The following is a 14,179-nucleotide window of genomic DNA, read 5'->3' as shown; positions in this document are numbered from 1 at the left end:
CTGACCTCACCACCATCTCCCCACCCCCTCCCCCCAGTGTTAAAGCTTTAATTGGGGCACTCAAAGTCCCTGATATATCTGTTTAGCAGAGGCACATTAACTGGGAAAACTGGCCAGTCTGTATTTAACATGAATTAACGATTACAAATAAATCAGTTATAATCAGTGGGCGGCACAGTGGCAGTGGGCGGCACAGTGGCATGGCGGTTAGCACTGCTGCCTCACAGCGTCAGAGACCCGGGTTCAATTCCCGCCTCAGGCGACTGACTGTGTGGAGTTTGCACGTTCTCCCCGTGTCTGCGTGGGTTTCCTCCGGGTGCTCCGGTTTCCTCCCACAGTCCAAAGATGTGCGGGTCAGGTGAATTGGCCATGCTAAATTGCCCGTAGTGTTAGGTAAGGGGTAAATGTAGGGGTATGGGTGGGTTGCGGGTCGGTGTGGACTTGTTGGGCCGAAGGGCCTGTTTCCACACTGTAAGTAATCTAATCTAAACTGTGGGCAAGCAAAAGTATGAAATAGCAGCTTATAACTGCACTAACTTAAACTCTAACACTGTCTTAAACTGGAGACAGACACAGATAAACAGATATTATAGGTGGAGTAAACAAAGTTGGTGAAACACAGTTCAATAGCACCAGTCCACAGGAGTTCACATTCCCAGCTGCAGGTCTGGTCCTCCGACCTCGGGGTGGCGCTGTGATACCGGGCGGCAGCTCCGGTCCTCCGGCCTGGCGGTGGCGCTGCTCTCCCCCACCCCACCTCAGCGGGGGAATGGTGCGGGTGCGGGTGCGGTCTTCCGACCTGGCGGTAGCGCTGTGATCTCCGGCTGCAGGCCCGGTCCTCCGACCTAGCGGTGGCGCTGCTCTCCCCCACCCTACCTCAGCGGGGGGAGGTTGCGGGTATGGTCCTCCGACCTAGCGGTGGCGCTGTGCTCTCCGGCTGCAGGCCCGGTCCTCCGACCTAGCGGTGGCGCTGTGCTCTCCGGCTGCAGGCCCGGTCCTCCGACCCAGCGGTGGCGCTGTGCTCTCCGGCTGCAGGCCCGGTCCTCCGACCCAGCGGTGGCGCTGTGCTCTCCGGCTGCAGGCCCGGTCCTCCGACCCAGCGGTGGCGCTGTGCTCTCCGGCTGCAGGCCCGGTCCTCCGACCCAGCGGTGGCGCTGTGCTCTCCGGCTGCAGGCCCGGTCCTCCGACCCAGCGGTGGCGCTGTGCTCTCCGGCTGCAGGCCCGGTCCTCCGGCCTGGCGGTGGCGCTGTGATCTCCGGCTGCAGGCCCGGTCCTCCGGCCTGGCGGTGGCGCTGTGACCCCCCCCCCCCCCCCCTCCCGGGTAGCAGGGCCCTGTCCCTCGGTGTGTGTCCACGGCCGGGGCCGGCCTCAGTGGGGCCTGGGGGCTCGAGTTGTCCGGCGTCGAGGGGGCGCGATGGCGGCGGCGGCTCAGCAGCAGCAACAACAACAAGCACCACAACCACCAGCGGGAGGCCTGAGCCTGGAGCAGGCGAAAGGTTAGAGAGAGGGAGCGGCCTGGGGCTGAGGCTGGGGGTCCCGGGGGGGGAGAGTAAACACAGAGACCCTTACCCCCGGGGGTCCCCCCAGAGGGGCCTGGGTCTGGGGTGAGGGGGGGGGGGGGAAGGGGCAATGTTTCCCCCAGAGGGTGGTGTGTGTGTGGAATGAGCTGCCAGAGGATGTGGTGGGGGCTGGTACAGTTACAGCATTTAAGAGGCACCTGGATGTGTCTATGGACAGGGAGGGTTTGGGAGGGATAGGGGCCGGGTGCTGGCAGGTGGGACTAGACTGGGTTGGGATATCTGGGTCAGCAGGGACCGGGATGGGCCGAAGGGTCTGTACATCTCTCTGTGGGTCTGTTGTTTCTGGTTGACGTGCCTCAGCCTTGCTCACCCCTCACCCCTCCCCGTCCCTCACCCCTCACCCCTCCCCGTCCCTCACCCCTCACCCCTCACCCCTCACCCCTCCCCGTCCCTCACCCCTCACCCCTCCCCGTCCCTCACCCCTCACCCCTCACCCCTCCCCGTCCCTCACCCCTCACCCCTCCCCGTCCCTCACCCCTCACCCCTCCCCGTCCCTCACCCCTCACCCCTCCCCGTCCCTCACCCCTCACCCCTCCCCGTCCCTCACCCCTCCCCGTCCCTCACCCCTCACCCCTCACCCCTCCCCGTCCCTCACCCCTCCCCGTCCCTCACCCCTCACCCCTCCCCGTCCCTCACCCCTCCCCGTCCCTCACCCCTCCCCCACACACCCCCCCGTCCCTCACCCCTCCCCCACACACCCCCCTCCCCGTCCCTCACCCCTCACCGCACACTCCCCTCCCCGTCCCTCCCCCCTCCCCCTCACCCCTCCCCGTCCCTCACCCCTCCCCCCCACCCCTCCCCCCCTCCCCCCTCCCCCCCTCCCCCCCTCCCCCTCACCCCCTCCCCCCCTCCCCCTCCCCCCACCCCCACCCCCTCCCCCTCACCCCCTCCCCCTCACCCCTCCCCCCACCCCTCACCCCTCCCCCCCACACCCCACCCCTCCCCCCACCCCCACCCCATCTCCCCCCCCCCCCTCCCTGTCTCCCTCTCTCCACTCCCCCCGTCTCTCTCCCACCCCCTCCGTCTCTCTCCCACCCCTCCGTCTCTCTCCCACCCCTCCCCGTCTCTCCCCCCCACCCGACCCGTCTCTCCCCCCCACCCGACCCGTCTCTGCCCCCCCACCCGACCCGTCTCTGCCCCCCCACCCGACCCGTCTCTGCCCCCACCCCTCCCCATCTCTCTCCCCACCCCTCCCCATCTCTCTCCCCCTACCCCCTCCCCATCTCTCTCCCCCTACCCCCCCATCCCTTCCCCCCCACCCCTCCCCGTCTCTCTCCCCCCCACCCCTCCCCGTCTCTCCCCCCACCCCTCCCTGTCTCTCCCCCCCACCCCTCCCTGTCTCTCCCCCCCACCCCTCCCTGTCTCTCCCCCCCACCCCTCCCTGTCTCTCCCCCCCACCCCTCCCTGTCTCTCCCCCCCACCCCTCCCTGTCTCTCCCCCCCACCCCTCCCTGTCTCTCCCCCCATCTCTCCCCGTCTCTCTCCCCCCACCCCTCCCCGTGTCTCTCCCCCCATCCCTCCCCGTCCCTTCCCCCCCCACCCCACTTCTCCCTATCTGTCCTCTGTGTCTCCCCCCGCCTCTCTCTCTCTGTATCCCCCTTCTCTCAGTGGTGCTGGGTGAAGTGATCAAGGCCTTCAGTTCCCCTGAGAATGCCGTGAGGATGGAGGAAGCCCGTGACAACGCCTGTAACGACATGGGCAAGATGCTGCAGTTTGTGCTGCCCGTGGCTACCCAGATCCAGCAGGACGTCATCAAATCCTATGGCTTCAGCAACGATGGAGAAGGCAAGTCCGTAAGCTGTCGCAATCCGAATCGGAGCCGCCCTCCGGGCTGGAGACACCCCTGTCCCGGTGCTTATATAGAATACAAAACCAGGGAGGTTATGCTTCAGATACGTAGGGCATGTGGGAGACCACAGGGGAAAGTGTGCTCAGTATTGGTGTCCTTGTGGAAGCAGCTCAGTGTAGGTTTACTGGATTATTAGCTGGAATGGACCGGTTTATATCTGAGGAAAGATTGGAGAGGCTGGATGTATACTGCTGGAGTTTAGAATATAGCTTGCTTTGTATGTGTAAGATCTATAGGGTCTGTGTGTTATAGATGTAGGGGATGTTTCCTCCTGTGGTAGAGTATAGAACTGCGGTCAGTGTTTTTTTTTAAAAGAAATTTGGTGGTAGCTCCTCATAACCAGATAAAATAAAATTTCTCGCTCTGAGTGTTTGACACTATCTTCCTGAAAAGGTGCTGGAGCGGAATATTTAACAGGGGTTTAAGGTTTTGAGGGTAGGCAGGCGTGTGGAGATGAGATCGCAGGTAGGACATGATCTCTCTTGAATGGGGGAGCGAGTTGGAGGGCCCGAATGCGCTGCTCCTCTTCCTCATTCACACACAGCCTACCGTCAGTGCTGCAGCCCCCCTTACCCCGTATTTGTGTTTTCTTCTCTCCACGCTGTCTCCCTTTGTGCAGGGGCCCCCCCAGAACCATCCGTCCCGCGTGGAGCTTTCCCTCCATGCTGCAGTCCACCAGCCCAGCACAGCGGCCTTCCACCCTGGGGGTGGGTCCCCCTCTGGTTAAACCTGAGGCAGATTGAGAGGCGTGAGCCCTGTGATCCAGGCGGCTGTGGTAGCTCAGTGGTTAGCCCCGCTCCCTCTCAGCGCCAGGGACCCAGGTACGATTCCATCCTCAGGCGACTGTCTGGGTGGAGCTTGTATGTTTGTTCATAGAATGCCTACAGTGTGGAAACAGGCCCTTCAGCCCAGCAAATCCACACCGATCCTCCATAGATTAACCCATTCAGAGCCATCCCCCTATCATTCTACATTTACCCCTGACTAATGCGCCTAACCTACACATCCCTGAACACTATGGACAATTTAGCACAGCCAATCCATCCTGAACTGCACATCTTTCGACTGTGGGAGGAAACCCACACAGACGAAGGTGCTGCACTTTGGAAAGGCAGGTCAGGGCAGGACTTATACACTTAATGGTAAGGTCCTGGGGCGTGTTGCTGCATAAAAGGAGCTTGAAGTGCAGGTTTGTAGTTCCTTGAAAGTAGAGTCGCAGGTAGACAAGATCGTGAAGAAGGTGTTTGGTATGCTTCTCTTCATTGGTCAGAGTGTTGAGTACAGGAGTTGGGAGGTCATGTTGCGACTGTACAGGATGTTGGTTAGGCCACTTTTGGAATACTACGTCCAATTCTGATCTCCCCGCTATAGGAAGAATTGTATGGAATTTGAAGGGGTTCCGAAAAGATTTATAAGTATGTTGCCAGGGTTGGAGCTACAGGGAGAGGCTGAACAGTGGTTAGCTCTGCTGCCTCACAGCGCCAGAGACCCGGGTTCAATTCCCGCCTCAGGCAACTGTCTGTGTGGAGTTTGCACGTTCTCCCCATGTCTGCGTGGGTTTCCTCCGGGTGCACCGGTTTCCTCCCACAGTCCAAAGATGTGCAGGTTAGGTGAATTGGCCGTGCTAAATTGCCCGTAGTGTTAGGTGAAGGGGTAAATGTAGGGGAATGGGTTGGTGTGGGCTTGTTGGGCTGAAGGGCCTGTTTCCTCACTGTAAGTAATCTAATCTAATAGGCTGGGGCTGTTTTCTCCTCTCCCTGAGGGGTGACTTTATAGAGGTTTATAAGATCATGAGGGGCTTGGATACTGTGAACAGCCAAGGTCTGTTCCCTGGGGTGGGGAAGTCCAGAACTAGAGCGTAGGTTTAAGGTGAGAGGGGAAAGATTTAAAAGGGACCTAAGGGGCAAGTTCTTCCACACAGACTGTGATATGTGAATGAATGAGCTGCCAAAGGAAGTGGTGGAGGCTGGTACAATTATAACATTTAAGAGGCATTTGGATGGGTATATGAATAGGAAGGTTTGGAGGGATATGGTCCGGGTGCTGGCAGGTGGGACTAGACTGGGTTGGGATATCTGGTCGGCATGGACGGGATGGACCGAAAGGTCTGTTTCCATGCTGTACATCTCTATGACTGTCTGGTAAATAGCTTCTGATCTGCTTCCAATGTACTTACATCCTTCCTAAAATAGGGAGACCAATATTAACAACATACGAGGAAATCCTTTATTTTTCTGGGAGTACTAGAATCAACACAAGATTGGTCACAGTTTCAGGATTGTCAGCAGGAGAGCTAGGATTGAGATGAGGAGAAACTTCTTTACTCAGGGAGTTGTTAAGGTTTAGAATGCATTTCCTGTGAGAACGGTGGAGGAAGGTTCCAGTGGAGATTTCAAAAGAAGGCTGTATATATATATATATATATATATTTGGAAGTGGTGAATTTAGAGGGATACGGAGACTGGGCTGGAGAATGTGAGCAGCTCGTTCTGGAGACGGGACAGACATACTGGACCGAATGGCCTCCTGTTGTGCTGTAAAATTGTACGATTCTAAGAAATCAGGCATAACTTAGCCTCACAAACCTTTTTGCAGTAACTGACAAAAATACTCCTGCTCAAAAAGGCTACACACCTTTTGCACTCTTGGTGAGGTGTCACGTATTAGCATTCGAATAAAGGTGGAGCATTCCAACCAGGGCTGACCCAACCTTTTCTCAATCCATGATTTACAATTCAGCTCAAGTGGTGTTCATTGCAATAATCTTCATTACAATGTCATCCCGTGCAGCCTTGAGCGAGAGGTTCAACGTTAATTTTGCAGGAATCCATTACCTCCGTAATTTCAGGTTCCTCGGACTCCCAGTTGAGTATTCCTTTGTTGACCGGTCTGAAGCTCTTCTCTCTCCTTTGAAACTTCCCTCTGTCCACTACTCACTCTCCCAAAACTTTCCCCCCACCCCCTGCCCTGACCTCCTGACTTGACCCTTTAAGCTGCTACGAGGATCCTATCCTGCGCAAACCTTAACTCACGGAGCATCAGGATGTGAAAGGAGCATTTGGAACGGAGGCCTGTGCTGCCCTGTCAACTGACCCTGGCTGATCATCTGTCTTAATTCCACTCTCCTGCCTATTCCCCACATCCCGTTATTCCCTCAGAGAATCCGCCTACATCAGGCTTAAATTTCCTCAATGTTGGGCTCCCACGCTCCTCTGGGATGGAGAATCCTAACGATCTTTGAGTGAAGCGATTTCCCCTCAGCTTAGTCTGAAATGCTTGACCCCTTACCCTGCAATTTTGTCTCTAACTTCCTCAGTGAAACTGCCTCTGACAAGAATCCTGAATGTTTCTATGAAAAGAGGAGCAACAAGAGGCCATTCAGCCCATCGTGTGCTCCCCACGGCGATGATCTGAAAATCTTCAACTTTCCTGTGTTTCAATGAGGTCTCCTCTCATCCTTCGAAACCCCAGACAGTGTAATCCCAGTTGATCATGGATCAACCCCGTAATCCTGTGAATGACTCTGGTGATCCCAGAATCTGGAGCTGGACCACCTCCTCCAGTGCAAGTATATTCCAGCTTACAACTGGGGTCCAACAGTATCGAACATAGAACAATACAGCGCAGGACAGGCCCTTCGGCCCTCGATGTTGGGCTGACCTGTGATCTATTCTCAGCTCGTCCCCCTACACTATCTCAAAATCATCCATGTGCTTATTTAAGGATTGTTTAAATCTCCCTAATGTGGCTGAGTTGACTACATTAGCAGGTAGGGTATTCCACACCCTTACCACACTCTGTGTAAAGAACCTGTCTCTGACATCTGTCTTAAATCTATCACCCTTCAATTTGTAGTTATGCCCCACCCTGTACGAGCTGACGTCATCATCCTGGGAAAAAGACTTTCACTGTCTACCCTATCTAATCCTCTATCATCTTGTATATCTCTATCAAATCCCCCCTTAGCCGCCGCCTTTCCAATGAGAACAGGAGGATTGTTTTTCAGACTGGAGGCCTGTGACCAGTGGAGTGCCACAAGGATCAGTGCTGGGCCCTCTACTTTTTGTCATTTATATAAATGATTTGGATGCGAGCATAAGAGGTACAGTCAGTAAGTTTGCAGATGACACCAAAATTGGAGGTGTAGTGGACAGCGAAAAGAGTTACCTCAGATTACAACAGGATCTGGACCAGATGGGCCAATGGGCTGAGAAGTGGCAGATGGAGTTTAATTCAGATAAATGCGAGGTGCTGCATTTTGGAAAAGCAAATCTTAGCAGGACTTATATACTTAATGGTAAGGTTCTAGGGAGTGTTGCTGAACAAAGGAAGGATGTGGAGGCACTGGAACAGGTGCAGAGGAGGTTTACCAGGATGTTGCTAGGAAGACCGTATGAGGAAAGGCTGAGGCACTTGGGGCTGTTTTCATTGGAGAAAAGAAGGTTTAGGGGTGACTTGATAGAGGTGTACAAGATGATTAGGGGTTAAGATAGGGTTGACCATGAGAACCTTTTTCCACGTATGGAGTCAGATATTACGAGGGGGCATAGCTTTAAATTAAGGGGTGGTAGGTGTAGGACTGATATTAGGGGTAGATTCTTTACTCAGCGAGTCGTGAGTTCATGGAATACCCTGCCAGTAACAGTGGTGGACTCTCCCTCTTTATGGGCATTTAAACGGGCATTGGATAGGCATATGGAGGAAAGTGGGCTACTGTAGGTTAGGTGGGCTTGGATCGGCGCAACATCGAGGGCCGAAGGGCCTGTACTGCGCTGTATTTTTCTATGTTCTATGTAAAGAGACCTTGGAGTACAGGTTCATAGCTCCTTGGAAGCAGATGGTTAGGATAGTGAAGAAGGCGTTTGGTATGCTTTCCTTTATTGGTCAGAGTATTGAGTACTGGAGTTGGGAGGTCATGTTGCAGCTGTACAGGACATTGATTAGGCCACTGTTGGAATATTGCGTGCAATTCTGGTCTCCTTCCTATCAGAAAGATATTGTGAAACTTGAAAGGGTTCAGAAAAGATTTATAAGGATGTTGCCAGGGTTGGAGGATCTGAGCTATAGGGAGAGGCTGAACAGGCTGGGGCTGTTTTCCCTGGAGCGTCGGAGGCTGAGGGGTGACCTTATAGAGGTTTACAAAGTTATGAGGGGAGTGGATAGGGTAAATAGGCAAAGTCTTTTCCCTGGGACTGGGGAGTCCAGAACTAGAGGGCATAGGTTTAGCGTGAGAGGGGAAAGATATAAAAGAGACCTAAAGGGACAACTTTTTCATGCAGAGAGTGGTACGTGTATGGAATGAGCTGCCAGAGGATGTGGTGGAGGCTGGTACAATTGCAACATTTAAGAGGCATTTGGATGGGTATATGAATAGGAAGGGTTTGGAGGGATATGGGCCAGGTGCTGGCAGGTGGGACTAGATTGGGTTGGGATATCTGGTTGACATGGATGGGTTGGACCGAAGGGTCTGGTTCCATGCTGTACATCTCTATGAGTTGGACCCAAGTCTCTCAGCCTTTCCTCATAAGACCTTCCCTCCAGACCAGGCAACATCCTGATAAATCTCCTCTGCACCTTTTCCAATGCTTCCATGTCCTTCCTGTAATGGGGCGACCAGAACTGTACACAATATTCCAAGTGTGGCCGCATCAGTGTTTTGTATAGTTGCAGCATGATATTGTGGTTCTGGAACTCAATCCCTCTTCCAATGAAACCTAACACACTGTATGCCTTCTTAACAGCACTATCCACCTGGGTGGCAACCTTCAGGGATCTATGCACATGGACTCCAAGATCCTTCTGTACATCCACACTACCAAGAATCTTTCCATTGACCCAGTACTCTGCCTTCCTGTTATTCTTCCCAAAGTGCATCGCTTCACATTTAGCTGCATTGAACTCCATTTGCCACCTCTCAGCCCAATTCTGCAGTTTATCCAAGTCCCTCTGCAACCTGTAATATTTTTCTAAACTGTCCACTACTCCACCGACTTTAGTGTCGTTTGCAAATTTACTAATCCATCCACCTATGCCTGCATCTAAGTCATTTATAAAAATGACAAACAGCAGTGGTCCCAAATCAGATCCTTGTGGCACACCACTAGTAACTGGATTCCAAACTAAATATTTTCCATCAACCACCACTCGCTGCCTTCTTTCAGAAAGCCAGTTTCTAATCCAAACTGCTAAATCAACCTCAATTCTGATGTTCTCCATGTGGAACGTTATCAAAGGATTTACTGAAGTCCATGTATATCACGTCAACTGCCCTGTCCTCCTCTACATGCTTGGTCACCTTCTCAAAAATCTCAATGAGGTTTGTGAGGCACGAGCTGCCGTTGACAAATCCATGTTGACTACCTGAAATCAAGTTGTTGCTTGCTGGGTGTGGTTTTGTCAAATCCCTGCACGACTGTTGCAACATGCCCCCATTCCCGTTCTCTGTCCCCTCACCATAAAGGCCATTTTCACAAAATGTATGTACTCTTCTGTAAGAAGGAGGTGAATGCATGGCAGAGAGTGCAGGAGGGATTTACAGAATGGTCCCAGGGATGAGAAATCTCAGCTGCGAGGAGAGGTTGGAGATGCTGGGACTGTTCTCCTTGGTCCCGCATTGTGGGAGAGTAGACAGGGAGGAAGTGTTCCCTCCCATCAAGGGATCAACAGGGTCAGATTTAAAGGGATTTGCAAAAGGAGCAAATGGGAACTGAGAGAAAGGTCTTTTCCGCAGTTGGGATAAGGATAGCATTTCCTGGAAGTGTGGTGGAGGCGGGCTCGGTTGAGACATTCAAGATTATTTGGATAGAAATAATCTACACAGGGATGGTGAGAAAAGCCGGAGATTGGCACGAAATAACGAGGCTTATTGGAGGACTGGTTCAGGCATGGTGGGCTGAATGGCCTCCTGAGCCCCAACACTGCTCTGATGCTGACACAACATACTGCAGATGTTGGAAAGCTGATTTTTGAAAATAGGTGCTGCACAAACTCAGCAGGTCTGGCAGCATCTGTTTTGAGTCTGATGTGACTCTCGTCGCCCCCCTGGTTTTCTGCTGTTGCAAGGTGCCCTGCTGTTGCAAGGTGCCCTGCTGTTGCAAGGTGCCCTGCTGTTGCAAGGTGCCCTGCTGTTGCAAGGTGCCCTGCTGTTGCAAGGTGCCCTGCTGTTGCAAGGTGCCCTGCTGTTGCAAGGTGCCCTGCTGTTGCAAGGTGCCCTGCTGTTGCAAGGTGCCCTGCTGTTGCAAGGTCCTCCGTGATTCTCCTGTGTCTCCTTCTATTTCAAGGGGTGCTGAAGTTCGCTCGTATCATCAAGACCTACGAAGGTCAGGACCCTGAGATCGCCGCGATGTCCTCCAAGCTCAAGTCCATGTTTCTGCCTCCGATGACGGTCCCTCCACACAGCACTAACATCTCCGCATCGTAGAGAGAGAAGGAGGGGTGAGGGGGGTTTGGAGGGTCGGAGAGGGCACTCGATCTCTGGGTCCAGAGACGCACGTGCCTTTTCCTCCTTAAAACAAAAAGTTTGTTTCTGTCCGGTGCCACCGAACATGCGCTGACTCTGGCGTGCTCAGAACATTGCTCGTCCACGTCCCCTCCACATCTACCCATCACGTACCCTCCCCCCGGCTCTGCCATGTTCCTGCCCGCCCCACTCTGAGCACCAGTCCCCTCCATCCCTGTGGAAGGAGTGCCAACGTGAGGGGAATTCACTGAGGAGTGCCCCCTACAGGCGGAACCCTCTGCCCGCTCATGGCACCTGAGCTGAGACACCTTTTCGTGCCCGTATCTGGGGGGTGCGGGAGCTGGGCAGGGCAAGTGGAAGGGAATCACTGTGCCTGGTGTTCCCCCCACCACCACCAGCAGTCTGCTCGGTTCCTCCCTTTGTGTGTAACTAAGGATGTGGTTGAGCTGTGTTTGTAAACAGCAGTTGGGTGACCTGATGCACCTCCCCCCTCCCTCCCTCCCAGGATAGGGCGGGCAAATTCATTTAAACTCGCAAAGTAGAGATCCCGTGGCACTGATTTTGGTACCAAAATGACTCCAAGGCTGAGTGGAGACACCCAGTTACCCTCTCTCATACCCAGCCACAGCCCTGCTTGGTCCCAGGGTGGCCCTGGGACTGAGTGGAGATACCCAGTTACCCTCTCTCACACCCGGCCACAGCCCTGCTTGGTCCCAGTGTGGCCCTGGGACTGAGTGGAGATACCCAGTTACCCTCTCTCACACCCGGCCACAGCCCTGCTTGGTCCCAGGGTGGCCCTGGGACTGAGTGGAGATACCCAGTTACCCTCTCTCACACCCGGCCACAGCCCTGCTTGGTCCCAGGGTGGCCCTGGGACTGAGTGGAGATACCCAGTTACCCTCTCTCACACCCAGCCACAGCCCTGCTTGTCTCTAGGGTGTTGGCTGGTTCATTCTGTAATTGATTGTAAGATACCGGGGGTCTTTGGTGGAGGGGGGGTGGGGTGGGGAGTGTTAACACACAGCCTGCACTGTGCTGTAATCCACCACCCACTGCCCGCATCGCATCCTTTCTTGATTGCACACTGGTTTCCATTTGAAACTCTGTTATCAGCTCGCCCTCCCCCGACATAGGGATGTGGGAGGAAAAGGCACAGCGTGGTTGATTTGGAACAGGATTGCCTCGATATTTACGAGGCTTCGGTTTTGTTTTCAGTTTGCATTTCGAAGGACTCTGAGTCCACTAGAGACCGCACTGGGACAGTGTGTTACCTCTGCAACTTCAAAGGCAAGTTTCCTGTCTAAGCCAGCCCACTGACCACAGACAGACTTCCTGCCTTTAACACTGGTGAGACCTAACTACAGTAACAGGGCAAGTTTAAAAATGCTCGTTGCTGCCGTCTACTGAGAAATGGAAAGCAGGAATGATTTAGCATTGTTCCTTCCTTGGATCTCTAGTCAGTGGCCGGAAGGACTGCGTTTTCCATCCGGGCTGCTGCACTCCCTCTGTGACTTTGCAACTGGTGGCTCTGTTTCTATTGGAAGTGGAGCTGTTGCAATGCAGGGGCCACTGAGCACGGCTACGGGAGTGATCAGATCACCTGCTCTGGGGGATGAAAGTTGACCAGGGCACGAGCGGAAGTCACCCCGCGGGACGTTTCCACTTGACCGTCTGTGAAGCAGCAACCTTCGACAGTGTGGTGCACCCTGCCCCTCGATAAAGCTGTGGCACCCTTGGGGAAGGGCGAGCTAGTTAAGGTGTTCGGGGTGGGGGAGGGGGCAAGGGCAGTCGCTAACACCTGCCATAGTGGGCTCTCACATAGCAGTGGGGTGTGGAGTGGAAGGCAGCACGGTGGCTAACCAGGGACCCGGGTTTGATTCCAGCATCAGGTGACTGTCTGTCTGTGTGCTGCTTGCATGAGTCCCTGCTGGAGTGGAGTGGGCAGCCCTGACACCGACAACGTATGGCAGGCGTTCGGCATCACCCCAGAGAGACATTCTGCAGAGATTTTTTTTTAAAAAGCACCTCTCCTTTCAAGCAGAGCTACAGTCAAAACAAATTGAAACCGCTGGTCTGATGAGCGTGTCTTTTATCATCTGGTTGCTGGTGGGGTCAGGGAATAATTTCCTCCTAAGCTGACAGTGGAGGGGGCGGGTTGTGCATGTTGACAGGGTTAAGTGTTTGGGGTTTTTTTCTGCGTTCCCCCAGGTTTGTTTATTTTTCCCTTCCACCTTGAAATGCGGATTACTCCAAGCGACCATATCATTCCAGCTGCTCCTGTACCCGGTCCCTTCAAGTGGCTGTTTACAGAGAAAAGCGTTTCCTTTCGATTCACGGCTATGGAAGCAAGCTGGGCCGGTCCCTGTGCTCCCTCCTTCCCTCATCCTGATCCTCAGGCCCACCGTCCCTCCAAAGGGCTGTTCTAACTTCCCCTCCAATGCCTCTCTCTTCACTGGGACAGGTTCCACAGTGTTGCCGTCCTTGCCAGCTACGACTGCCTGCTTTTCCACTTTCATTCCAGGTTGGCTGTGTTCTGTCCCTGGCAGCACGGTGATTGGGGTCTGCTACGTTTAAGGTGAATCTCTTTCGCAGTTTAAGATGAGGGGGGGTGGAAGGAGGTGCTTTCTTTGAAAATTCTAGTTTTTTTTTTCAAAATACAGTCACCGGATGCTGCGGAGCACACAGGGGAGTTTACAGAATGTCTGAAAAGGCTGTGCTGAAAGGTGTACGTGATGTGACTTGCCTTGATTATGAGCTCCTGCGATTGACGGTGCTATTCAGAGACTTATTGCTCCTGTCTGTCGACATGCACGCTGCGTTTTCCTCTATTAATGTAAATGTGTTTTAAAATACCTTGTCCTGTGCTGGACAGTTCCATATCACGTACAACAAAGTTGAAATAAATGTCATTAGTTTACTTGATGCCAGTGGTGTCAGTTGCATTGTCCAACCACATGCTCTGCTCAAACTGCCTTGTTTTCAATTTTTTTAAAAAAAGGATTCATGCGTTACTTGCACAGTCAACATTCCTGATTGCTCAGGGGTTCCTGAACTTGTGGGGTTGTACGCACACCCACAGTGCTGCTTGGGAGGTCTGGGATTATCACCCACCACCAATGAAGGAATGGCAGAACATGTCCCAGGTCAGATGGTGTGAGGCTGGGAGGGGAACTTGCAAAAGTGCTGATATTCCCAAGCATGTTGGAATTTTGTTTACAAAGAGAGGTTGTTGGGCCGAAGGGCCTGTTTCCATACTGTAAGTAATCTAATCTAAAAAAAACTAAGCATTATA

The 14,179-nt window shown here is 53.7% G+C and overlaps 1 protein-coding gene across 1 annotated transcript; it reads left to right on the top strand.

Annotated features, from left to right (window-relative positions):
• The first annotated feature begins 1,317 nt into the window (after nucleotides 1–1,317).
• On the top strand, nucleotides 1,318–13,809 carry grcc10 (gene rich cluster, C10 gene). Its single transcript, XM_060850322.1, has 3 exons — nucleotides 1,318–1,496; nucleotides 3,188–3,364; nucleotides 10,709–13,809. The coding sequence occupies exons 1-3, from the start codon at nucleotides 1,415–1,417 to the stop codon at nucleotides 10,846–10,848; spliced, it is 399 nt and encodes a 132-aa protein (XP_060706305.1). The 5' UTR covers nucleotides 1,318–1,414; the 3' UTR covers nucleotides 10,849–13,809.
• The last annotated feature ends 370 nt before the right edge of the window (nucleotides 13,810–14,179 follow it).

The sequence above is a fragment of the Hemiscyllium ocellatum genome, chromosome 35 (assembly GCF_020745735.1).
Source record: "Hemiscyllium ocellatum isolate sHemOce1 chromosome 35, sHemOce1.pat.X.cur, whole genome shotgun sequence".
In the NCBI taxonomy this organism is placed as follows: Eukaryota; Metazoa; Chordata; class Chondrichthyes; order Orectolobiformes; family Hemiscylliidae; genus Hemiscyllium; species Hemiscyllium ocellatum.
This window is presented reverse-complemented; position numbering and strand designations above follow the sequence as displayed.

What these genes read in the sequence shown, in the direction of transcription:
- grcc10 (XM_060850322.1), top strand. Translation starts at nt 1,415, where the DNA reads ATGGCGGCGGCGGCTCAGCAGCAGCAACAACAACAAGCACCACAACCA. An exon ending in GAGCCTGGAGCAGGCGAAAG is followed by an intron (nt 1,497 to 3,187) that starts GTTAGAGAGAGG and finishes CCCTTCTCTCAG; the next exon opens with TGGTGCTGGGTGAAGTGATC. An exon ending in CTTCAGCAACGATGGAGAAG is followed by an intron (nt 3,365 to 10,708) that starts GCAAGTCCGTAA and finishes TTCTATTTCAAG; the next exon opens with GGGTGCTGAAGTTCGCTCGT.